The following is a 24,796-nucleotide window of genomic DNA, read 5'->3' on the forward strand; positions in this document are numbered from 1 at the left end:
AGGTGCTGGACATGGGGTGGTAGTCACTACCCTGTCCTTTGTATAGTTTCACACTAGAGTGGGAACTGGGGCTTCCTGGATTGGTGCAGACTAGAGTTTGCAAGAAGGGCACCAAATGTGCCCTTCAAAGTAATTTGGTGGCGCTTGAAGGCCCCCCCACCTAGTTCTAAAGGAGAGGAGGTCACACCTCACTTCTACAGAAGACCCTTAGTTGTGCCTTCCCCTGCTCGAGTTAAGCTCAGCAGCAGGAGGGCAGAGCCGTGTCTAGGGTCTGCAGCAGCATGGGCTGGCAGGCAGACCCTTTTTACAGACAGGACTGGGGATCCTCTAAGGAACCCCCAGAGTACATGGTATCATGCATCTACCAGTGGAATTGGTGTAGTTGCATGATTTCAACATGTTTTATGCAAAAAATGTCTAGGTTTGGAGAAGTCATTATGTAGTTGGACCACTCGTGTTGACCAGTGTCCACTACATACCTTGAAAATGCTGCTCTGCATTTACAAAGCCCACGAATTGGAGTGTGGGGTTTCTAGGGGTACCTCTGCTCATGCAGGTGTACCCTCACACTTAGGAACATGTACCTTGCCCTTGGGATGAAGGGCCTACCATAGGGGTGACTTACAGTGTCCAAGTGCACTGACCGTGATTTATCTTAAGTGAAAGGTGCATGCACCATTTTACGCAGGCTGCAATGGCAGGCCTACAGACACAGTTTGCATGAGCTTCCATGGGTGGCATAATACATGCTGCAGCCAATGGGAGACCCCTGGTGTATCACTTACATGGGTGCAAAATTGTGGGGTGCAAAAGTTTACCAGCAACCAAATAATTTAAAGGAGAGAGCACAGGCACTGGGGTCCTGATTAGCAGGATCCCAGTGTACTACAGTGTAAACACACTGACACAGCACTAATTATGCCACCACAAGTACATTGAGGTAAAACATGGCTCCTAGTCTGCCACTGCAGGCTGGAAGGGCAGTTTAAAATTACTAACTCGACTTTGCCATTTAAGTTAATGGCAAAGCCCAAATCTCCCTTTTCAATATATATATATATATATATGTATATATATATATATATATATATGTATATATATATATAACAAGAAAGCAGAACACTGCACTCCCGGAGATTAAAATCAACTGCACATTTATTCCTCGTGATGCTGGTTGAGGCTGTATCTGGCACCACAACGCATTTCGACATCCATCTTCTTCCAGGTGGTTTAAGCCATCAAGATTGACGAGCAGCTTGCTGGTATTTATAGTTACCATGTGACTTTCAGATGTAAACCAAATGGAGACGTTTCTCCTCCACGTATGGTCATTTCACACTACTTAACATCCTGTGTGAAATTCACCATTTGAGATTTTCCAAATTCACTTCATGCTCAAGTGTCACATTCTTAAGAAATAACATCCTTGTATTTCAAAATGAGAATGTACTCTATATAAAGCATAAGATGATTCAACACATTCCTAAATGAATTCACAGTTCCTCTGAGTCAATAAGAATGCAGAGCTTGCATTACAAATCCTCGTGGAACACAGCCTCCGTTCAGGTGATTTCTGCCTATATATATAAGGCATGGTGCTGTATATTAAAAAGTGGAGCATACACTTTCACGTGTTTCAGCAGTAAAAACCCTATATTGTTGATTTTATTGTGGAAAGGCCAGTAGTCCCATTGGCAAGAGTTGCAGGCTCACATTTCAGCTCTGTTAACGTCTGAATGGGACTACTAAAGTTGGCACTGTAAGATATCAAAAGAATCAGTGGATACACTCTGATTTAATGGTTAAATAGAATTGAATGTCACTGGTGGGCAAGGTGCAACTTTATAAATTGCCACTGTAAGTTGTCCAGGATTTCCAGTGCCCATTTACTGTTGTACCTGGGATCTGTCTTGTAGACAACTTTCTTCCCTCCTGAGAATCGTGTTAATGACTCCGTAGGCAGGAGACAATAGGGGCCTCCACAGGGGAGAGGTGTTACCTCCCTCCTGCAGAAGGCCACACAGGTGTTGGCCCAAAAGGCGAGGTTTAAAGGAGAACGTGACTTTGAAGGGCTAATGGTAAACACTTTGGAGACGAGCTGCTCTATTTTTTAGGCTGACTAGCTGGCACCTGGGAAGGAGAAGGGAAACCTGTTGTGATATTGTTTTTTCAGGGGGTGTGTAGCTCCCTTGGTAGCCACACCTCTAGGTTCTACCATGTTGAGAGTGGACAGAATGGTGCATCTTGGGATAGCCAGATGCTACACATCCAAGGAGGTGTTCATCAGGAGGTTCCCTGAGTACCATTGACTACCACTAGGGCACCCTAGGCACCCAGAACTCAGATTCTGCCTGGACTGGAAGAAGGACTGCCCTACTGCACTTTGGAACTGGCAGAGAGAGGCTGCATTGGCATGGACTCCACCTGCCGAATTTGGTGGTTAGCAAACCAAAGGGACTGTGCCTGCTGTAGCCTACTTGTAGAAAAGCCTTCTCCAGAGCCAGACAAAGTTTGGAGACTGAGTTAGCTGACCTGTACACAGCACAGGGCCACAACAGCCGAGAACGCTGCTGGGGCAAGTGTTAGCCCAGAATCTTCAGATTTCTACCAACTGCCGCCAGGCAGCACCAGAGACCAGGATCCGACGCTCAAATTTACACCTGAGTTTACTGAGCCCAGGAGAGTCATCGTAGTAAAGCTTGGTCGCCCAAGCTGAGTTATCGCCCAGGGGAAAGATTTGGCTGTGGCCATGATACTGGGTGATTGGTAGCACTGTGAGGACTGGACTTCAACCAGTACCGAGAGGACTTCAAGGGATGTGGACCCCTTGAATTCCTTCGTGGACCGAGGAGTAGCCGCTGGCTCCCTACTGGAGTTGGTCACCTAAAGTGACTCTAAGTGTCCGCCTTACAATTAGTCGAACTTATTAGTGAAAGAGTTTCTAGCCCAACTTTGTAGTGAAAACTTTTCTAAGTGGCAAATTCACTGAATTTGCCAGTGCTTGTTTCAGGTTGTAAATTCTGGGTCTCCGGAACCCTCCAGTGGAGCTTTTTCATTGTGGTCTCTAAAAATACAAAAAACAGTTTGTTATAAATTGGTGTCAGATTTCCTTAATCTCTTGTCAATTTCTTCTTCAATTGTTTTTGGTGCTGTTTAAATGTTTTACACTTGATCCTTAATGTAGGCCTTGCTGCTCAGAGCAACAGCTACCCAAGTTGAGCTGAAGGTTTAGGAAACTAAACCAACTGGTCCTAAAGGGGTTGGTGAGTGTATTACACAGTGAGGTTTCACAACCACACCTTAGAATGACCCCCATTTCCTCATATGGGGGTACTCCAGGCCATCTTCGCCCAGTGAGGCACTCCTCAGGTGGAATCTTAAGAGGCAAGTTTACATTGAGGTGGAAATTTTAGCTGCTTTAGGCGTTACCCCTCCATACCCTTGATTCCTTGGGTTTTAAGGAAGATTCACCAAGACTGGACCCACGTCATTCGTACAACCCCGGATTGGCTGAGAAGGGTGTGGTATGCAGACCTTCTGCACTTCTCCACATGTCCTCTGCTCTGCCTGCCCTTCAGGCCGGAGCTTCTCTCCCAGTTGGGGGCACTGGTTCCGCGTCCCAATCTCAGAGGCTCCACCAACATGCTTGTAGATTGAATGGAGACAGTTGAGCTCCTTTCAGCTACCACCGGTTATGGTAGACATTATGTTATCTGCGTGTTGCTCCTCCACTAAGTAGGTATACTCCAGCATATGGGGAACTTTGTTGCTGTTGCTTGGAGTGCAGACAATGGTGTGGGTCCCTTGCAAAACAAACTATCCCAAGTGCTGCAGTTTCCCCTTTCCTTAGCTCAAATAGGGTGTGCCGTTGGCACACCCTGTGGGCTGTTTAGCCACCTTGTCTGCTTGCCTCTATCTGCCAGATCAGCCATCCTTTTAAGGTCTTCTATTGTCTTGTTTTCTTAAATTCCTAACTAACCTTTTCCTCCCATTACATTTGTTGTTCCTTAATGTGACTTGAATTTAGTTCTTACTTTCTTGATGGGTACTCCATTCGAGCCCCTACACAGATGTACCCTTCACCTGTTGACCCTCGGGAAGGTATTTTTGGTTGTCATCTTGTCATGCAATCATCCATCAACCCTCCTCAAGAGCAGGATATTGCTGTGAAATCTGTTCTGCAGGTTAGGAATCTGGAGCTAGAAGTATCCATCAGAATAAAAAGTTACTTACCTGCAGTAACGATGTTTCTGGTGGATACTGTCTACCCGCAGATTCCTCACTGACCTCCCCACCTCCCCATTTTGATGGATAAATCATATGGACAGTTAATAAGATTCTATTTTATTTATATATATATATTGCTACAGCAAACTCTCATGATTTTTAATTCCTTCTCACCTCGAAGCCTTGAGAAAATGGAGGGAAACTGACGATGCAGTAGAGTTTGTGCTATGTGGACTTAAGGACGTCCCCTGACCTCACTTCCTGTGCCCTCTACTCGCGGCATCAAGGATTCGACGGCTGGATCCAGTTCAACGTCTGGGGATAGCTTTACAGGTGAGGAATTTGCAGGTAGATAGAGTGCCTACCAAAAACATTGTTACTGCAGATAAGTAACTGTTTCTTCCCTTCCATTGGTTCTTTTGTATCAGGAGATGGAAGACTAGATGGTATCGGGGACAGGAGCAACCCTCGTTTTGTGGTGGGCTTCTCCGACTATCAGTTTTCAGTCTTTTTGTTTAGGCTAATATCTACCCCCAAGTCTTTGCAAAGGTGATGTTGGTGGTTGTGGTGCATCGTAGCAGAGTTGGGCACTCTGGTAGTCTCATAACTTAAAGATAGACTGCTAAAAGTGAGAATCGCCGTAGCTAGTGTTCACCCACCTGCTGTTCGCCATGTCTTGTTGCTCCAACAGCCCTCCTAGCATCTTTTCTTCATCAGGGTAGAATTGCACACTGTCGCCCTCAATGGCTTCTTACCTCCCCAGTGTGCCTGGGACATTTAAGCTATGATCCGGCCGTTATGGGAAGGAGCTGTATTTCCAGCATTGACAGTCCTCTGTCTTTTGGGCCTGCTCACATGTTGCATCCTGCAGGTGTCCCACATTTGATGGGACTTGCGAGCCCTTCATTGCTGTCTCCATTTTCAGTGGACCAAGCACTGTAGAGTCCTGAAGGGGACAATTCGAATTTTCCCAGAAGCAGCACAAAACCTGCAGTGACTGATTTTGGACCACCTCATGCGCAGGAAACCAGGTTGCGTTATGTCGGTGGGGCCATTGTATTTACCAATGCCTCCTGTCTCATCTGTGGAAATCCTGCTTGACCTCTGGGTGATTTGCATGACCCTCAAGGCTTTCCTGCTTTCCATCCACAGTCAAGTCAGTTCAAGTCCTGATAGTCTTTGTGACTATAATGTATACGCCACCAAGTAGGGCTGGCATGCGCTTTCACCTCCTGTGCCAGGAAGGACTGAAACTGTGGTCTTAGGCTCAGGCTTATGATGTCTGCTGGTTGTGAAGTACACTGCAGTTTCCCTGAATACATAGGACTAATACCTTATTCAGCATCTTGCTTATCACAAGTGGCTTCTTCACCCAGAGGTAGTTAGGTCCGTCTTCTTTCTCTGGTGAACCTCTTAGTAATTCATGAAACAACCGCTGCCTGCAGTTCTGTGGCCTGAAGGTCCGACTGCACGCAGCTGTGGGAAACATGTTCTGCCAGAAGTGGGACATTTCCCTGCCTATTTCCACCCATCACCCTAATTCTTCAGGTTCTGTAGTAGCTGCATCAGGACAGTGTGCACATGCTCTTGATTATGCTGTACTGGTCATGAAGGGTGTAATACTTACTATGCCTGTCCCTGTGCCTTCCCCTTCTATGCCCTCTCAGTGCGGAATTTCTCTCTGTCAAAGGGGCAGGTTCTACATCCTAACCTCCAAAGCATCCGCTAGCATTCCTCGGCATTGAATGGGGGCAATCATAGTTCATTTGACCTGCCCACAGAGGCAGCAGGCATTATCTTATCAACTTGTCACCCCTCTACCAAATCTGTTTATTCTGAGCATTGGTCCTGTTTTGTTTCTTGGTGCCCTGAGAAGGTGTGCATCCAGTATACTGCTTTGACAGTTTTATTTGCCCAGCAAGGATTTGCTTAGGGCAATGTTTAAAGGTATCAGTTAGCCCATTTTCCATTTTCCTTGTTTGCTGGATCAATTTGTATTCAAGTCTCCTATTGTTATCAATTTCTGCAGGGGTTAGCCCATTTGATGTCCCTTTCTCTCTTTGTTATGCCTCAGTGGCACTTTAACTTGGTGCTCACCCTCTTGATGGGTCGCCCTTCGAGTTCATGCAGTTATCCTTTGCTACTGCCGACCTGAGCGATTGTGTTCTTTATTGCCATTACCTTGGCTTGACACATTAGAGGGATGCAGTCTATGTCTGCCATTTCTCCTTTTAGCAAATTTTTTAGGGATAAATTAGTCCTTCAGACCAATGTGTCTTTCCTGCTGACGGTGGTCACCCTGTTTCACTTAGGCAGTGTATCATTCTACCGACTTTATATATTTCTCATCCTAAAAGAGGGTAGGATGGACTGTACCAGCTGATCTGTCACAGGGCCATCCCCTTTTACATTTACAGGCTCACTATTACCGGATTGATGATCAGCTTTTCCTTGGCTTTCCTGGTCCAGAGAAAGACAGAACGATTTAAGAGCTGACCATTTCCCACTAGATCATGAGGTCTATTAAGATCTGCTATGCTCTTTTCAAGAAGGAGCCTCTTGAGGGAATCTAAGCTCACTCCATGAGAACAAAGGACACTTCGGGGGTTATTCTAACTTTGGAGGAGTGTTAATCCGTCCCAAAAGTGACGGTAAAGTGACGGATATACCACCAGCCGTATTACGAGTTCCATAGGATATAATGGACTCGTAATACGGCTGGTGGTAAATCCGTCACTTTTCTGTCACTTTTGGGACGGATTAACCCCTCCTCCAAAGTTAGAATAACCCCCTTCATGTCTGATTACCTCGTTCTGGGTTTCTGCTGGCCTGTGACATGGGCCTTGATACATAGCTTCACCAGGCATTATTGCCTTGTTTTTAGAGTTCATAGAATTTGGCAATTTTGCCATGTCTGTGTTGTAGGACATCTTGCTTTGACTATCTGCTCAGATCTACTACCTTAGAGGTACTGCTTGGGTATCAATTTAAGACACAAGAGATCTGCAAGGCAGAAGTATCACTCAGAAGGACAACTTACTTAGCAGTCTTTCTGATGGACTTATGAATGAATGATGAAAGCTTGTATAGTGGTCTACTACTCTCAGAAGAGTGTCCTGGCACCTCACAAAGAAAGCTATTAATCTAAGAGGTTGAGTTTATTAGGTGAAGAACCAGGTCTTTAACTATTTACAAAATTTGTTGTGCTTGACAAGTGCCCTTAATTTGCGAGGTAGAGAGTTTCATTATTTGTCAGGTAGAAAAAGTCCAGTTATTGACTTTTTGACTCAAGGGAAATTGTAGGTTGCTGAGCTAAGACATCTGGGTGAGGAGGTGTGAGTTAATGGCTTCTGAAGATAAACTGGATCTGTAGTAGCACCTAGTAGGCAATATGACAAAGGCAAAGAGCCTTTCACGTATACTGTTTTGGCACATGAGGTCATTGCAGCTGTCTGAGAAGATGAGAGATGGAAGCCTCAGATGGGAGGTCTAATATGCCTGAGCAGCCATGTTCCGAATAAACTGCATTCTGTGTGTTAAATAGTCCTGAAGTTCTCAATACAATGAATTGCAGATTCCTCACCAATCCAGTCCACCTATCCATTCTGAAGAGTGGTCTAGCTACTTTACAGAAGGTCCCAAGGTTTGGTACTCTTCAATTTCTATCCATATTTCCACTTAATTTCTGCCCATGAAAGCATGGGGAAAAGGATGGTGAATTGATGTGCTGCCTTATATAGCTCTGGGATTGTATCCTGGTGGATCCGGACCCAAAATGGAGTTGAGCTCCCTGTGTCACAGGACAGCTATTTCAACATTCAGGAACCAATCTGGCGGTTGGAGAAGAATCAAGAGGAGGGCAATCTGCAGATACAGTATCTGCCAGAAGATCATTATCAAATTCTTATTATACTGATTTTCAGACACCAGGCGCCAGAAGCACAGGAGCAACACACTGTGGGACGAGTCAGAAGATCGGTCAGTGGGTCAACAACAGTGACGCCCGCAGCACACAAGGAGAGGGGAGGGCCCCCAAGTTCACCAAGTGCATTGAGCTCCACAGTGGCCTCTGTGGCCCTTGCAGCCCCCGAGGGCGATGCCTAAAAGGAAATACAACACACTACGGCAAGGGATGGTGGAGTGCTCGACCCCACAACCAAAACGTATAGGGGGCGCTCTGTTTTTCCAATGGCTGATAGGGTGCTCGAAGAAGAGGAGTCCCCCTACCCCCCCAGACCAGGCACCAACACAGGTCCAACAGGTCCGACTCAAAGGAAAGGACTCTATAGTCCGATTCCTCTGTAGAACAGCAACAGGGAGTTCAGAGCGGGGAAGAGCTTACGTACGACCGCACAAAACAGAGGAGGAATCAGGCAACCAGTCTATCAAAGAGGAGCAAATCCATGCATATGGCACGAACTCAGCAGAGATATTTAAAGGGGTGGAACAGTGCCCACATATCCCTCTCATGCCCCGCATTAATAGCTGTTCACCAAGATTCCTCCGTTTTCAATTTTTCCTCTTCACAAGCAGACATTGCACCATTGCCATCCTTGAACAGAGCCCTCCCCACTACAGCAGACAGCGCCACTCAGTATCACAATTCTCTGGTGGACTGCTCCCCCTCCCCCCCCCAGGGGTCATAACATCAACTGTGTTGAACATAGACCTCATTATCACAGCAGATATGGCCAACCACCATTTCAACAAGCCTCCGGAATGCCCTTCCTCAGGGATTGGCCGCGTAACACAAAAACTGACTACAGTCTCCCAAGTAGTCTGCAAAATTGAGGCGTCACCGATACAACTGGAGCTGATGGAGGCAGCCAGTCCCCGTGAGCTATCATCTTCCCTTCGGCACTTCCTCAACAACTTAGAGTAGCAGATCAACAGAACACTCTGTCTTACCACAACAGCAACAGTAATAACAGCAAAAAAAACTCTCCGACAAGGATGAGACTGGAGGCGGTCCATCAGTCAGAACAACTCCAGAGTATTCTACAAACGCACAAGAGCTGGCGGCCATCAGATCCTCCCAGAATATTATGGCTAGGGCGCTTCTTTGTCAGTCAAACAAGATGGAGCTGCAACTGGACTTGTTTTAGTCCCTGGCCACACAGCTACTTGAAATTAGAACAAAGGTAACATATATGGAAAATCTCCTTATTACCACAATGAAGGGAGCTCAATGTTCTTGCTTTCCGATCCTTGAAAAGTTACGCGCCCTACCAAAGATTCTGCGTGAGCTAGTCAAGGAGACACCAAGAACTGACAAAGCTACAACGGCCACCTTGCCTCCCCAAAAGTACCAATTCGTCCAACCAGCCCTCACTCAAGGTCAAAATACTGTCACAGCAAGAGCAAACTCAAGATGTCCATCGCATACAGTTTCTAGGGCTGACAACCCATCTCCAGTCATCTTCCCCAGCCCAGGCAGAGACACAAGGTACCACTCATGTGAAAAACTGGAAACTAATGCCGAAGGCATAATTACATTAGTCGGTGAAACTATGATATCATGCTTTTACCCCATCAAGCCCACCCAAGATCTACCCATAGCCCTTACAAGGAGAGCAAGGAAGAAACATAAAAAGCAAGCCAGGAAACATAGGTGCCAAATAAGATCAGCCAAAAGGCATAAAATACACAACGTGCCAGAAGTATCGGAAGCCACTGGCACTGCAAAGTATTTCCCAATTTTTCTGGAATGCACTTTATCAACAGCCAAGCAACAAGATCATGTGGTGGAATTGACGACGGCTCCATAATACAGGGAAGGGAAAGTCACATCTTGGGCACAAACATCGGTACCTGCCTCACCACGACCATTGCCACCGGTTCAACCACAAGATCAAATAGTAGCGCCAACAATGCTGGCCCTTAGGGACCACGATGCAGGAGAAGCTGTCGGGTCATGCGTGACTTCCGCAAGTAGCAAAAGTGGCCCAACCGTCTCACTAACTAGCCCAGGGGCTCAGAACCCCTCCAAGGACCAAAGATTTCAATATGCAAGGCCCTGCCCACAAACAATCTCAGTAAGGACTACAACAGCCTGCTCCGGCAAGGAAGGGGCAAGGGAGCACTCCACTCCATATAGCATACAGAACAACTATCAAGACCTGCAAATGGCCCCAAGGAGGGCACAACCATCTCAGCTTGTAGAGAGAGCAGGCGCCATCGGCTTTGTGGGCGACAGAGAGCAGGCCCTCCACTCAGTGGTAAATGCAATTCATCAAGTCTCCACTGGTAGAGATCCCATTCACTGGGTCAGTTCGGAAGCACTGACAGTTGAACAGGCTACACCAGGCCCAGTAGAGCAGGACTCTCTGGACCTGGTGTTCATCCCTCACTATACACAAAAGGCCATATAGATATTCTAAATAGAGGGAACTTATTGCGTCTATTTACTCAAATTCCACCTCTTAGGCACATCACCTTGGAAGACATGGAATGGGTTAGGTTTGAGCCCCCTGCTCTGAATGCAACAAACAAAATCAGAAAAACAACTTGGAAAAATGCAGCACAGAGGGCCGCAGTCTGGGATGCATGGGAGTCATTTGCAGATTGGGACATTGAACTATATATCCCCCCCACTTGACAAATATCTGTTCATTCTCTTGAATACTGCTCCCTTTCAAAAGCAGAAATCTGTTCTAAGAGGCTCAGGTGGGGGCCAGAATCATGGGACCCATACAACTGAGATCCCGCAGACCATAACCATAGTATGTGCGCAAAACAAAAGAGAGGTTCATACGGTCACACGAACATTCCCGCAAAGCAAGCAGAGGGACCGGGAAGAGCCAAGGTATTGGTCCTAGCAGTAAGGGGACCATAGAGTACCACCCTTCACGATCACCAAAATCACTGTCATTTCTGTCATTTCTGTCATGGAATGTGGCAGGCCTCTCGAGTATCAGTAGATTTGGCGAGGCCATGTCCTACCTAAACCCTAATTACATTATTTGTCTGCAAGAAACTTGGACTAAAAGACCCATATCATGCCCGCTTCTGGGACTATGTAAATAAGCTAAGAAATGGCCGTAAGACAAGAGACAACGTGTACCAGAGTCAGCATGGGTCTCTCATGTTACAACTTTGTATATAACCACCGACCTAGTATCGGACATCCCCAGCAACAGCCGGGTCAGCGTTCAGTTACTATTGGTTCCACAAAGAGATAATCCCTCTCCCACGGTTTTGTGTACCTTTTCCCTTAGAATTACAGAGAACGTCATAAAAAGGACCAGGAAAGATGGAGCGCCAGTACCAAATGGTCTACCAGCTTCTCTGCTCAAATGTGCCCCATCGGACTCAGCAGAGAAGCTGTCAAATATTTTTAACAACGCGCACCATCTGCCCACAGTCCTGGAGTCCTGGAGAGATTCTATACTGTGTCCAATTTATAAAAAGGAGGACCGCTCACTAGCGGCAAACTATCGATTAATTGCTCTCCTGAATGTGGATGCAAAAATGTATGCACGACTGCTGTTGGACCAATTGGAAGCCTGGGTAGAAGAGTGCCAAATTCAGCCATTCTTTCAGTCTGGCTTCAGATCGGGGTCCTTAACAATGGACAACATCATGGCACTTGCATACTTACAGCACCAGGCAGTTAACATCAGCCATCAGTCGCTATTTTGCTGCTTTGATGACTGTAGTTCAGCCTTCGACAGGGTTGACCGTGAAACCGTGTGGAAGAACCTGTCATCATGGGGCATTCCAATACATCTCTTAAAAGCCATCATTTCATTGTACTACAGTACTTGGGTCCGGGTCCTTAAAGGGCCAGGGTCATTATCACAGAAAATAGAAACTAACAGAGGCGGAAAGCAGGGATGTCGTTAAAAGAAACTGATGTCACTGCGCGAGGGCGGCATTTGTGTACTACTCCCAACGTCATCACGCCGACCACGACACCAAGGACGCCCGCGGAGTCTACCGATGCCACCTGCCGACATGCAAGGTTATTGCTCAAAGAAAAATCTCTGGATCCAGTCTGACGCCTGGGGGAAATTCTAAGGTAAGGAATCTGCAACTAGAATGTCTCTATCAGATATTTGGTTACCCAAGGTAGGTAACTTGTACTTCAAGACCAGTTGGTTCTGTCTGATGAACATGAATAATACATCTTGTCTATGGCTGTTACTGAAAGTTTCACAGGCTGTCTATCCCTTCTGGAAGCTGCCAGGCAGACATTTTTGTGCCTCATGTGATGAAAGTGTTGAGGATCTGAAACCACATACCACCTACTCCAGGACACACCCAACCCTTCTAGGAATCCAGATGGATTTCAGAATATTGAAGTATTGTAATGCCTCCATTCAATTTATTTTTTCCTACACTGCTTAGGCCTAATCTTGTTTCCCTTATGTGTTATGGTATGGAGTTACCTTATATCACAGTAGTGCCCCACCTTCAAGGTCACTGGTGTCCAAACCGTCATTCCCTGTCTCACTCCAAGAGGTGTCACAGAATACCATGGTAGCATAGATACCTCTGTGCCTGCGTATACAAACTGCCTCGCAGCCACCCCCGTCTTGCAGGTTGTTGTGAAACATTAATTTTCACTGATTTTCATTGATTTGCTCATTAAAATGATTGTTTGCATTTGCTTCACTTGGCACCTGTGTCCTCATTTTGTTGAGCCAACCAGTGACTTTGAGCCACCTGACTACTCAACCAGGTCAACGGGGAGATGAACAAGACTTCACTTTAAAAAAAAAAAAAAAGAAATCTCCCATACATTGGCAGGTTTCACAGTGATTTGAACAGCCCTCAGTTCTGTGTGTTTTGGTATTTGGAGTCTTCCTCATTTTAAAAACATGACTGCAAGTTCCAGAATGCAACAAAAAGATCAGTGGATGAACTAATCATGCCCGACATGGGAAATGTTGAGATCTCTCTGGATGTAGGATTAGGAGTACTGAAGACAGCAAACAAAGTACCTTGATTTTTATTTACTTTTCATATTTGTACACCTTGTACTGAACTGACAAGTTTTCCTTAATCCTTAGGCTAATGATATTTCAAGAATTCAACCAACACAACCAGACAACTTATCTCTGCACTCGGTTGCCAGCCTAAATGTTAACCATCTCAGAGTCCGGAATGAGGAAAGAATGAGAAAATTAAATGGCCTTGATAAGCGCTCTCCAAGCATAGGTACGTGGACTTGTACTTTTGTTTTTTTTAGGTTATTTCCCACTACAGTTCAAAGGCAGAAATCTTGCACAAGGAATAAAACGCATTTTCATTCCATATTAATGTTCATGAAAAATCAAAATACAGACCATTTTAAAATGAAGAGTGTACTTTGGATGCCAAAGTCTTGACAGGAGTAACTCTAAAGCACATTTTCTAAGGGATTGTATATGGTTGGTATCAGCCATAAGAAATTTTAAGGCGGGTGTATGTTGGGATTTTTCTGTGCCTCAATCTTTGTTATTAGATAATTGTCATCTTGTTGATCAGTCCTTATAGGGGAATATCATGTCTATGACTGTTAAAAGTTTGTGGAAGTTGTGTGTCTTGATCAAAAAAGCCCTGTTTGAAGTGCTGCTGTGTTATCTTAGTCTTCACTCTGAGCTTTTAATCATGGTGATCAGCAGTGGGAGTTCGTCGCAAACCTGTTCACCAACAGCTCAAGCTTTTGCTGTGATTGTAGGTTTCAGAGATGTGGGTCATAGATATTTGCACCCTATAGTTTTCTGTTGTTCTATTTGTGAACAATAGCATTCGGATTGATTGGGTGTCATCCATATGATTTATACATCCCGTAATTTTCCAAAAGAAGTAATCTTGCACTTCCACAGATTTATAACATATTAATTAATTTTAGGTCACCTGCCCTGGCACTCAGAAACCCTATTTTCATATTTTAGACATCATGAACACAAAAATATAGAAAATAAAGGTTCTATTAAAACCTTCCTTTAAATTATGTGTTGCTTAAAATGTTTTTGCAGCTAAATGGACTTGCACCTTTACAGAGTGCTCTGTATCAAAGGAAACACATTAGTTATTTTTTCTAATCTGTCAGAGCAAAACATGGGACTGCAAGATTACTCTACACATCTTTTTTCAATGTCAGCTTTTTTTTCATTTTGAGATAATGTTTAAATTAGTTTATCTCACAAGTGTCATCTTCTTTACACTTTAGCCCCTGGGTTCAGCGTAAAGGATAGACATCTGGTAATGATTGGCACGCTTGTTCTCTTTACTGTGACTTCTCTAAGCCACTTTGGCTTTCAGAATTATTTGAAGATGAAACCCTGGGGTACTAAGGGGTTTCCATGGTGTGTGACGGAGTTCTGAACCATTTGCTCAGTCCAGGCCTTCCAACACTGGTGCTAGTCGTGAGGGATTTATTTTCTAAAATATGACAGCCATGGTTGAAGACCTAGGTGTTTTTTCTCATGCTTCAAAGACACGGGGGACCGGCACTTGCTGACTTGTATTGTGTTTTTTTCTTCTTTTTGGGTTTCATTTTCTAACCAATCTTCATCTTCTGAACTAATCCTTGTATTGCTCAAAATGAAGAGACAGTCAAATTTGCCCCAACTTGGAGCTTCTTCTGAAGACGTGCAGACTTTTTCATGACCCGTTACTTGCAGTATTTAATATTCCTTTGCCAGAATTGAATTTAATTAAATTAAACTAAATTGTGAAACAGGTGCTGGAGCATTAAATTATATTTTAACTTGTTCAAGGTTTAATTTGGAAAAGAAGAAGAGCTTGTAAAGATGTCTTTGTTGCTATAGCTATAATCCACAAGTGTTGATAGATATAGCTTCCTACAGATTCCTCTCTTTATGAATTATCTTTCCATGCCTCTGGCTGGTCCAGAATTTTATTTTCTGCACTATATCTTCACCGCAACAATGTAACTCCATTCAGCTGTCTCTCAGCCTCTGAACAAAATGACAGTGGAATGTATTAGGTGCCAACTGGCTTTTTTGCACCTCATTAATGCAGGTCCAGAGTTCTCTCCTGGAGCTCCAGCGGCAAAATTCCTCAGCATTTGGACCGAAATTAAGTCAAATGTCTCCTCGAAACGTTGTAGGTTTCAAGCCTTGTCGTAGAAGCTAAAAGATGTCCTTTTAAGACCAATACGATATTTGAATGTGCTATCTAGAATCAGAACATCACTCTGTGGCCTTTGAGTCCTGTGAGACTTATACACCTAGAGGCCATCAGGGAGTTCGAGGCCAAGTTGTTATTGGCCAAAGTCTTCAGAGGAGCACTTAAGTGATATCCTTTGCCCACAGAAAGCTACCTGAATTTTCGGTGCCGAGCACTGTCCCAGCAGCATTTCTAAACATGATGCTTGGCATTTTCACCAGTGCCTCGAACCCTTCAGCAGCACCTTCTCAATTTAGCCTCCCCTTGTTCATGCCCATGGCACTGTATTGTGCATGCACAGTGGCCCAGCAGAGTCACCAGCTACACTATTCCACCCTGGACACCATGGCTGCTGGCACAGCCACAGATGCTGCATTCACCAGATCCGTGCTCAAAACTGTTGATGCTGCCTTCCTTTTCTCCTCTTCTTGTAGAGCCACCACCTCAGCATAGACCTAAAAAGGAAGCTCATTGATGAAGAGAACTACAGACAAAGAACCCTCAAAATCTTTGGTTCAGATTCTGTCTTTATTAATCTGTATTCCTATGTTCATCAGGAGGCCGAAACCCCTTATGAAATTCTTGGCTTGTCATCTGCCAGTGACCTGACACTTCACTAGAGATGGACATGAAGTTTCCTACTGCGCAGCCGAGTCCAGAGGTCATATCCCTGCATTCAGTCATTAGAAAGGCTGCTGAGAGTTTTTACTTGCAACTGTTGTTATTAAAAATAAATGTCCTCATGGAGGTTCTTCTCCCCACACAACCGACATCAGAACTTTTATTACCTTTCAATGAGGCATTACTGGACCTTGTCCTAGCAACATGGGAGAATGATCACCAGCGATCAACCATCTAGTGGCCAGACACTACCATCCAGCTCTTGGAGATCCATCCTTTATTTCTACCCACCTTTTACGGGAGAGCCTTGTGATCCAGGTTTCATGTTCCTTGCGGCAGTCCCAAGGCATGTTCCCCACAGCTCCCTTGAGCAGAGAATCCAAGATGCTTAAAGCGTGGTTAAAGGAGATCGTCTCTGCAGGCAGCATGGCACTGAAGTCCTTGAAGGCCAGTTGCTTTCTGACGCACTATACCCACACCCTATGCGATATTGCTCAAACGATTGGGTTTCATGTTCCAGAAGAATTGTGTGACCACTTCTAGAAGGTTCTTCATGATCTGCAGAATGTTTCTAGGCACATTATAGAGTCTGGTCTTGAAATGGTGGACTGTGTGGCATGGACATGCAAGCCAATGTGATTAACCTGCCGTCTAATAGCATGAGAGTGTTCAATGAGAAAGGTAATGCAGCCTTGGAGAGATTTAAGACCGCAGCATGCTCCTTAGGCCTCCAGATAGGTCAGCCCCAACAAGATTACAGGCAGTTTCATCACTTTCCGGGATTCCCCAGAGATTTCTCCTTTCAGCATCCACAACCCTATCAGCTGCAGTATCAACAGCCCCAGGCCCCACTGATACAAGGGCAGAGGCAGAGGTAAAGGCCATGGATCCACCCACTAACTCTCCTGCTCCTCCTATTCCTTGTCCGCTCCCTTAGCAGTCTTAGTTTTCTGTCCTTAACACATGCAGGGCCTGTTGAAGGGTGAATGTTCTTCATTCTGCCAGCCTGGATGCCCATTACTTCAGACCCGTGGGACCTTCAAATTATAGAAAGGGATTACATCTTTCCCTTCCTTCATACCCTCCCCCTTCCTCCCCTTCTCTGGAACACCTGGCCATTCTTCAAAGAGAAGTGGCAGCTCTTTTACAAAAAGGAGTGGTGAAGCTGGTGCCGAAACAGGAACAAAGCCAGTGTTGCTACGTATGCAATTTCCATGTGCCAAAGAACAAGGGTAGTCTGCAGCTGATTCAGGACCTCAGAGAGTTGAACTTCTTCCTCAAGAAGGAAAAGTTAAAAATGCTTACCCTAGCGCAGCTGTTACTGGCGTTAGAAGATGGACAACGGATGGTGTCAGTGGACCTCCAGGAACTGTACTTCCACATCCCGATCCTGTAGTCTTCCTGGAAGTACTTGCAGCTTGTAGTTGATTCTACACACTAGTAGTTTGCAGTGCTCCCCTTTGGCTTAACATTGGCACCTCAAGTCTTCACCAAGGTGATGGCAGTGGTTCTGGCCCGTCTCACGAGGTCTGGGATTCCAGTTTTCCCGTACCTTGATGACTTACTTATCTAAGCTGGTTTGACAGAGGTGGTATGATGCCATCTGCAGTTGACATTGTCCCTGCTGTTTGACCTGGGCTTTTCTGTCAATGAGCCCATCTCACACATGGGATCTTCCTAGAGACTTCACTTTATAGCATCAGTACTGCATGCCACCACTTTCCATACCTTTCCTCCACCTCAGAGGGTTACAGAAATACAAGAGATGCTCCTGTCCTTCCAGCAAGGTGTGAGGTCCAGTACTGAAGATTCTAAGAAACCTAGGTCTGCTTGCTTCCTGCATTCTCCTTGTCATACATGCATGCTGCAACATACGGGGCCTTCAATGGTACCTCCGCAGGCAGTGGCTAGAGTACAAGGGAAATCTTTTGGATTTCATCGTGATATCCCGCTGAGCTGCTGTGGATGTGGCTTGGTGGGGAAACCAGGCACATCTGGCCTGTGGAATGGCCTTCACTCACCCATAACCGTGACTATGATACTGACGGATACCTCCACTTACGTTTGGGAGAGCTCGCCTGGACGATCTTTATATCAGAGGCCTCTGTTCTCTGGAATAGTAGGTTCTTCACATCAACCTGCTGGAACTGTGGGTGATTTGCTAGCGCTCACAGCTTCTCCCCTTTATCCATGGTTGGTCCATCCAGATCTTGATGAACAACACAACAGTGATGTTGTATGTCAACAAGCAAGGGGGAATAGGGTCTCACCTACTTTGCCTGAAAGCTTTCAGACTGCGCCCTTGGGCACACTTCCAATGGTTCTGGTTAACCGCCAGTCACCTAGCGAGGTCTCTGGATATCCGAGCAGACAGCCTAATCCCCGTTATCATTTCGATCATGAGTGACAATTTCTGCCAAAGGAAGTCCATTACACCTTCGCCCGGGGGGCACTCCTCAAGTTGACCTGTTTGCCTCATCTGATAATGCTTAATGCCAGTAGTTCTGTGCCCTCCTGTATCAATTGAAAGGAGCATTGAAAGACGTGTTCCCGTTGAAATGGTATTTGCTGCTGCACTGTGCATTTTCCTCCATACCCTTGATTCCTCTGGTTCTGAGAAAGATTCAACAAAACCAGGCCATTCTCAGTGCTCCAGATTGGCCAAAAAGGGTGTGTTATGCAGACCTTTGGCTCTTCTCCTTGAGTTTCTCTCTCTGGCTGCCATTCAGATAGGACCTCCTCTCCCATGCAGATGGGATGGGTCAGTAGTCCAATCTCCAATCCCTGAAGCCTCCACCTATGTGCCAGGAGACTGAGTGGTAACATCTGAACTCTTTTCAGCTGCCACTGGACATAGTGGTGGTCATCCTGTTAGCTCATCACTCCTGTACAAGGTCAGTCTACTCTAGCAGATGTGGCAACCTCACTATCTATTTGACAGAGGGGTTGTACTGTTACCCCATCAAAGGATATTTAGCAGCATTTTCTGCGTTCCTCTGTCTGTCAGACCAGCCATTCCTTTTTAAGTCATCGGTTACTTTGCATTTTTTAAGGGGGTTGACAAATCTATATCCTCCAACTCCATTCTTGGGGGATTTTAATTTAGTTTTAACCTTCCTTACAGGGACTCCATCTTAACCCCTTGAAATCTTTTATCCTTTACAGATGTTGAAAACGTTTTTTTTAGTCGCCCTTATTTCGGCCAGATGAGACAGTCTCGATCCTGTCTTGTCTGCAAGGGATGAACCCTTTTCCATCCAGCAACCCACATACAAAAAGCCAGACCCCATAAGCCGCTTCCGGGTGACCCCTACTCTTTGTCCTCACACCTGTTACAGGAAAGTCTGGCTTTGCAAATGTCCTCCTTGAACAAAACCTGAATACCTCTGTGTCAAGAGTGGAAGAAACCTGAAAAGTCTTTGCTTCTGGCAGTCTGGCCCTCTGCTCTGTTAATGCAACATGCCTCCTGGGCTGATATGTTGATGTCTTGTGGAAATTGGCAAAACATACAGTCATCAGTTTGGCAGGTCACATGAAACAACTCTTAACAGACGTGGCCAATGGCAGACTGGATGCATCCAAACAGATCTTGAAGTGCAGGTTGAACTCTACTGACACCATGGCTCGGTTCGTGGCCGCAAAGCTGTCACACTGCTTTGGCATGCTTGGATGCCTTCCAGAGATGTCCGTGCCACTCTCCTGGACATGCTCTTCAAGAATGAGTGGCTGGTAGGAAACAAAGCTGACTTCTCCATGAAAAGCTTCAAAAACAATAGATCTATGATGTATGCACTGTCTTAGCTTCCTTTGTGCAACAATTCCACCAACAATATATAAGGTTTATTGCTACTACAGGGAACTACAGTCCCTGTAGGGACAACCTTCTTAGCCTTTCCAGACATCCCAGCAACTATACTGCTTATTTTGGGTATTTAGGTGACAACATCTAGGCTCTGCCATCTTTTGCTGGCCCTGCTGCTTCAAAACATCTTTGGCCACTGTCCGATAGAACATCATCTTCTCTTAAGGGATAGGGGGCATTTCATTTTTTTCGATTTGCTAGGCCATCTAGCTGGTCGACAAGTTCTACACCAAAACCTTTCTGTAACTTCCTCTGGATGGCCATTATTCCACCAGGAGGTGCTGTCTCCCACAAGCATCAGTTTTGAGGTGAAGTTCCTAGCCTTGCTGAACAAAAAGGCCATAGACTTGGTGCCCCTGGAAGAAAGGGGCATGGAATTATGTTCCCTTTACTTCTTGGTCTCCAAGAAGTACACAGTTCTGAGACCTAATCTGGATCTTCACTGGATTTGTTCATTTGACAAGACGATTGCAAGATGCTCTCGCTGAACCAAGTCTTTCTGGGTGTGAATGCGTGGGGATGGTAGGTGTTTCTGGATCTTAACGGTGCTATTTTCATCTTCCAATTGTCCCTTCCCATAAATATTACTTGAGGTTCACTGTAATATAGCAACAGCTATCAGTTTATGATTCTAGCATTCAGACATGCAAATTCTCCACATGTCTTTATGTAACTGGCCATTGTGGCGGGTTCAATGCTATGACCAGGAGTCCAGAATTTCCATAATTGGGTGACTGGCTAGTAAAGGGGCTATTGCCAACGCTGGTCAGGAAAGCCCATCAGCAGACATTATTTTTTTGATGAAAGTTTTAAACATAATTCCAGAGGGAGGTACATAGACAATACATGATGCAGTAGATACATCTATTCACATAGGACAGTTGGGGCAATAGCCCGCAGCAGTACTACATAGCATGTCCAAGACCCTCCCAACAACAGGAAGGAGAGCATTAGAGTGAACAAAGTGAAGGGGGACTAGGGTAGCCCAGAGCGCAGTGCAAGTCAGAGAACAGACATTGTACTAGGTTTAATATCATCTGAGGCAGTCAAAAAATGTGCACAGCGTAGTGGGGTCTGCAGATACACAGCATAGGCAAGCACACCACAGGGACAATCATGGTCCCGAGCAACAGAAGCCTCGCCACTGTCGCCCTCCTCACCTCATGTGAGGTATGTCACCAAGGGGGACCAGATGTCTGTAGGGCGTGATCTTGCTGGCATTAATTCCCAGTAAGCAGTTAAGTTGTCTTGACAGTACGTTGCATCTTCAAGCCAGGTGTCCTCCTGCGGGATGGTGCCCCCAGTTCAACGCCATCCGCCTCTTAGCCAGCAGCAGCAGGAGGGCAGTCTGTTCGTGACACTCCAAGGGACATCCTTGACATACCCCAACAATGCAACTAAGGGTGTGCCCTCCAGTTGTGAATCAGTGATTTCATCAATAATGTCAAAAACTGAATGCCAGAACTTCCTCACTCCTTTGCAATCCCTGGCCAAGTGTAAGAAATCTGCACAAGGCGATGAGCACCATGAAAAGAACAGAGCCCCCACCTTGTGCAGGGATTCTGTAGTTCAGTATAACATATGAAGGTATGTCAAATGGACCAAGCACAGGCGGTAATAGGGGACAGCGCCCCTGCCTGAGCGCAACAAAAGTGCCACTATTCTTCTGAAATGGGGATGCTGAGAGTGCTTCCGACCATGCCTGTTGGGCGTAGGGCGTGCGAACCCAGGGCCGTCTCCTGCGTTTATCTAAGCAATGAGCCTTCGTGGGGATGGATTCGTCATAAAGACCTCAAGGCCATGGAAGGTTGGGGGACACAGTGGCAAACAATTTGTGCAGTTCACAGATGGAAACTCACAGTTGGAAATAAGTGTGTCCAGTCTGGATATATCAAGACCCTGGAGGCCCTGCTGTGAGGTGATAGAAGAACCATATGGGTAGGCATAGCATCTTGGTCCAAAGATGTATTTTGCATAATCTGATGCTTGTACCAGCGTTCTCTGAAATGGGAAGCGCAAGGTTGGCCTATCAGAAGGACTGAGGGGCAGAAGAAATAATCAAGGTGGGCTCATTTCCTCCACTCATTCCATACCCACACCGTGCACCCCACCATGTCTGTCTCAGCCCTGGGGCGTTTTGGGGCCTGGAACAGTGCCTACACTGAGGGGGGCACAGGGCAGCTTGATCGTGTTCAGGCACTGTATGCACCATAAACTGGACTGAATACAGCCAATAATGGACAAAGTGCAAGTGCACACTCAAGTAATGTAGGTCCATTTATGTGCTGCCAGTCCACCTTGCTCGAATGGAAGTGTGAGAATTTCCCTGGCAATTCTGGGTTGTCTGCTGGCCCATGCCAGTGTCACCAGTAGGGAGCGGAGACGGCACTGAAAATATAATGGTAGTGGAAGTTGACAATTAATGATTAAGTAAAGAAATTTAGGGAGAATCACCATCTTGGCCAGGGCTATTTTACCTGCCATACAGAGGGCTAGTCGTCTCCAGCCCTCCACTCGCTCCTCCAGCCAGACCATCATGCTACCATAATTGAGCCCCCACTGTGTATGCAAATCACAGCTGACCCAAACCCCAAAATACTTAACTGGTGCAGTTTCCCTACATAGGGGGAATGCAGTGCACACTTCCTGAGTAGTTGGCGTAAGATGAAAAGTTACCGACTTGGCCAAGTTAATATGAATCCCGGATAAATCACTGAACTGGATACATTCCCAAATCAAGGGATCTAGATTGACTTGGGGTTGTTTTACATATAAAGTGACATCATTGGCATACATAGAAACCAGCACCACTCAAGGTTAAAGGCCAGGCCGTACCGAGAGTGATGTTGGTGGAGGCGAGCTGCGAGTGGTTCCATTGCAATGGCAAACCAGATGGGTGGCGGGGCAGCTTTGTTATGTACCACGAGAGACCGTGAAAGGATGCGTAATCATACTATTTATACGAAGACGAGACACCTGTTGTGCATAAAGGAGAAAAGTTTCACAAACACTGAGGCCCAAGCAGGACAGCAAAGCAAACAAGTACGGCCATTCCAGTGAATTGAATGCCTAAGAGGCATCTAGGAAGACCGCAACCACGCTGAGACTGGGCTCGATGGTGTGCAACAAGGCAAAGAAGGTGCTGAGGTTGTAGGCGGTGGATCGGCCAGAGAAGAAGCCAGACTGATCCGGTCTGGCTATATGCAGAAATAGCGGCAGGAGTCTGGAGGCAATCAGTTTGGCACCAGCAGCAGACAATGACTCTCCTCCACTCTTGGGCTTTACTATCAACAGCCAAAGGTCCCACCTCTCTCCCATGTAGAGACCTTCATAGGGGTAGTACGGGACACACCTTGCATGCATGCTTTTACTCCTCAGTGGATTGCAGATATTCAGGTGGTGGGTCTGAGTTTTCAAACTCAGACCCAGGGTTGCCAAATCTTTTCTGTTATGCCTCATTGCCTTGTACATGAATAAGAGCCCTCCCCGAGGTAACAGCGATTTCAGCATCAAGGGAGCTGACTAAGGTGCAGGTCATTCATTCACTTCATATGTATCTGCATTAGTGAATATGCTCCTTCCACCTTTTAATGGAGGGATTGGTCGTTTATTCAAACCGCTGCATGTTCAGGCTATTGTAGTCACAAACGCCTCCTTGATGATCTGAAGTGATCATTTAAATGACATTGCAGCACGGGCCTTTGGCCTGCATCAAAGCAGCACTTGTAAATTAATGTGCTTGAGCTGTTGGTGGTCTGTTAAACAATGAAGGCCTTTCTCAAGTCTGCCTCCTGGAGAATCATTTAGATTCCTGTTGGGTAGCACCAATATATCAATAGACAAGACAGTGTAGGTCATGGACACTATTTTGGCTATTTGCCTTATGTACTGTGTGTACAGAGAGGGAATCTTCCTAATGTCATTGTGTCATGCAGGTTCCCTCAGTGTGAGTCCAGATGCTCTTATTCACCGGTCACTGGAGGACCATGAGGGGGTGCTGCACTCTGAAGGTATGGAGTGTTCTTCTCCAAACTGGGTGTCCATTCCTGGATCGCCTCAGCCCAGAACGCCAAGCATCCTTAATGTTGTGCAATACCCTTACCTCAGAAGGATTTCCTGTGGAACCACTTTAGGAGCCACTGGACTCAGGGCCCTCTATGTGTTTCTTCTGATTCCCCACCTGTCAAAAGTACTGTATATATAGGAGAGGAGGGAGGGAGGCGCGGGATGGTGGTGTGGTTGGATTGGGCACAGCTGATTCTGATTGCCCCAGATTGGATGTTGAGGATCAGGTGCACTGATCTCTTGGCACTTAACATTCAGGCTGCTTGACCTCTCCCACGCACAGTGGTCATGCTGTTTCAGGAGGATGGTCAGGTTCTTCACTCCAACCCCTAAATGCTGCAGTTACACCCTTGGCGATTGAGCACTGTCAGTAACAGTTCCTTTCCCTTCCTGATATGATTGCAGATGTTCTTGGTGTCTAGAAATCCTTCCAAGTCTATTTGCACTGGTTGATGGAACAAGTTTATCAAGTGGCACATGTCGAAAGTCCTTAACACCTTTAGATCTCACTTTTCTGCAATCTTGTGGTTTGCATTGTCCCATGTACAAAAGGGTTTGTCAGTGGCTATAGGTGAGGCCTTGTCTATTTCCATGTGCCTTCTTGACCACCAGCCCCTGTTTAGATCACCACTAGTTGCAAGTTTTCTGAAAGGTCTGATTTACTTCTTTCCTCCCACACAGTTATTGTTACGCTCTGATTTTTAAAATTGCAAAACGGTATTTTTGTCACAGGAATGTGGAACGGTCTCTTGACCACATGGGCAAAGTGATGTCTCGTAGCTATGCCAGCTCGGTAGTTCTGAGCACTGAAATTGGTAAATCCTAGATGAGAATTGGGTTTGAATTGGCTATCAGAAGGGCAGTGGGAATACATTTGTAGAATAAGATGATGTCCCTTTG

At 45.9% G+C, this 24,796-nt stretch overlaps 1 protein-coding gene across 2 annotated transcripts in view; it reads left to right on the forward strand.

Moving 5' to 3' along the window:
- Nucleotides 1-24,796, forward strand: part of CSPP1 (centrosome and spindle pole associated protein 1) — a 976,424-nt gene that overhangs the window by 939,913 nt on the left and 11,715 nt on the right. For both annotated transcript variants that reach the window (XM_069220290.1, XM_069220291.1), the window contains one exon: nt 13,242-13,389. In XM_069220290.1, the coding sequence (XP_069076391.1) occupies nt 13,242-13,389 (148 nt within the window). The remainder of the gene's footprint in view (nt 1-13,241; nt 13,390-24,796) is intronic.

The sequence above is a fragment of the Pleurodeles waltl genome, chromosome 2_2, assembly GCF_031143425.1.
Source record: "Pleurodeles waltl isolate 20211129_DDA chromosome 2_2, aPleWal1.hap1.20221129, whole genome shotgun sequence".
Taxonomy (NCBI): Eukaryota; Metazoa; Chordata; class Amphibia; order Caudata; family Salamandridae; genus Pleurodeles; species Pleurodeles waltl.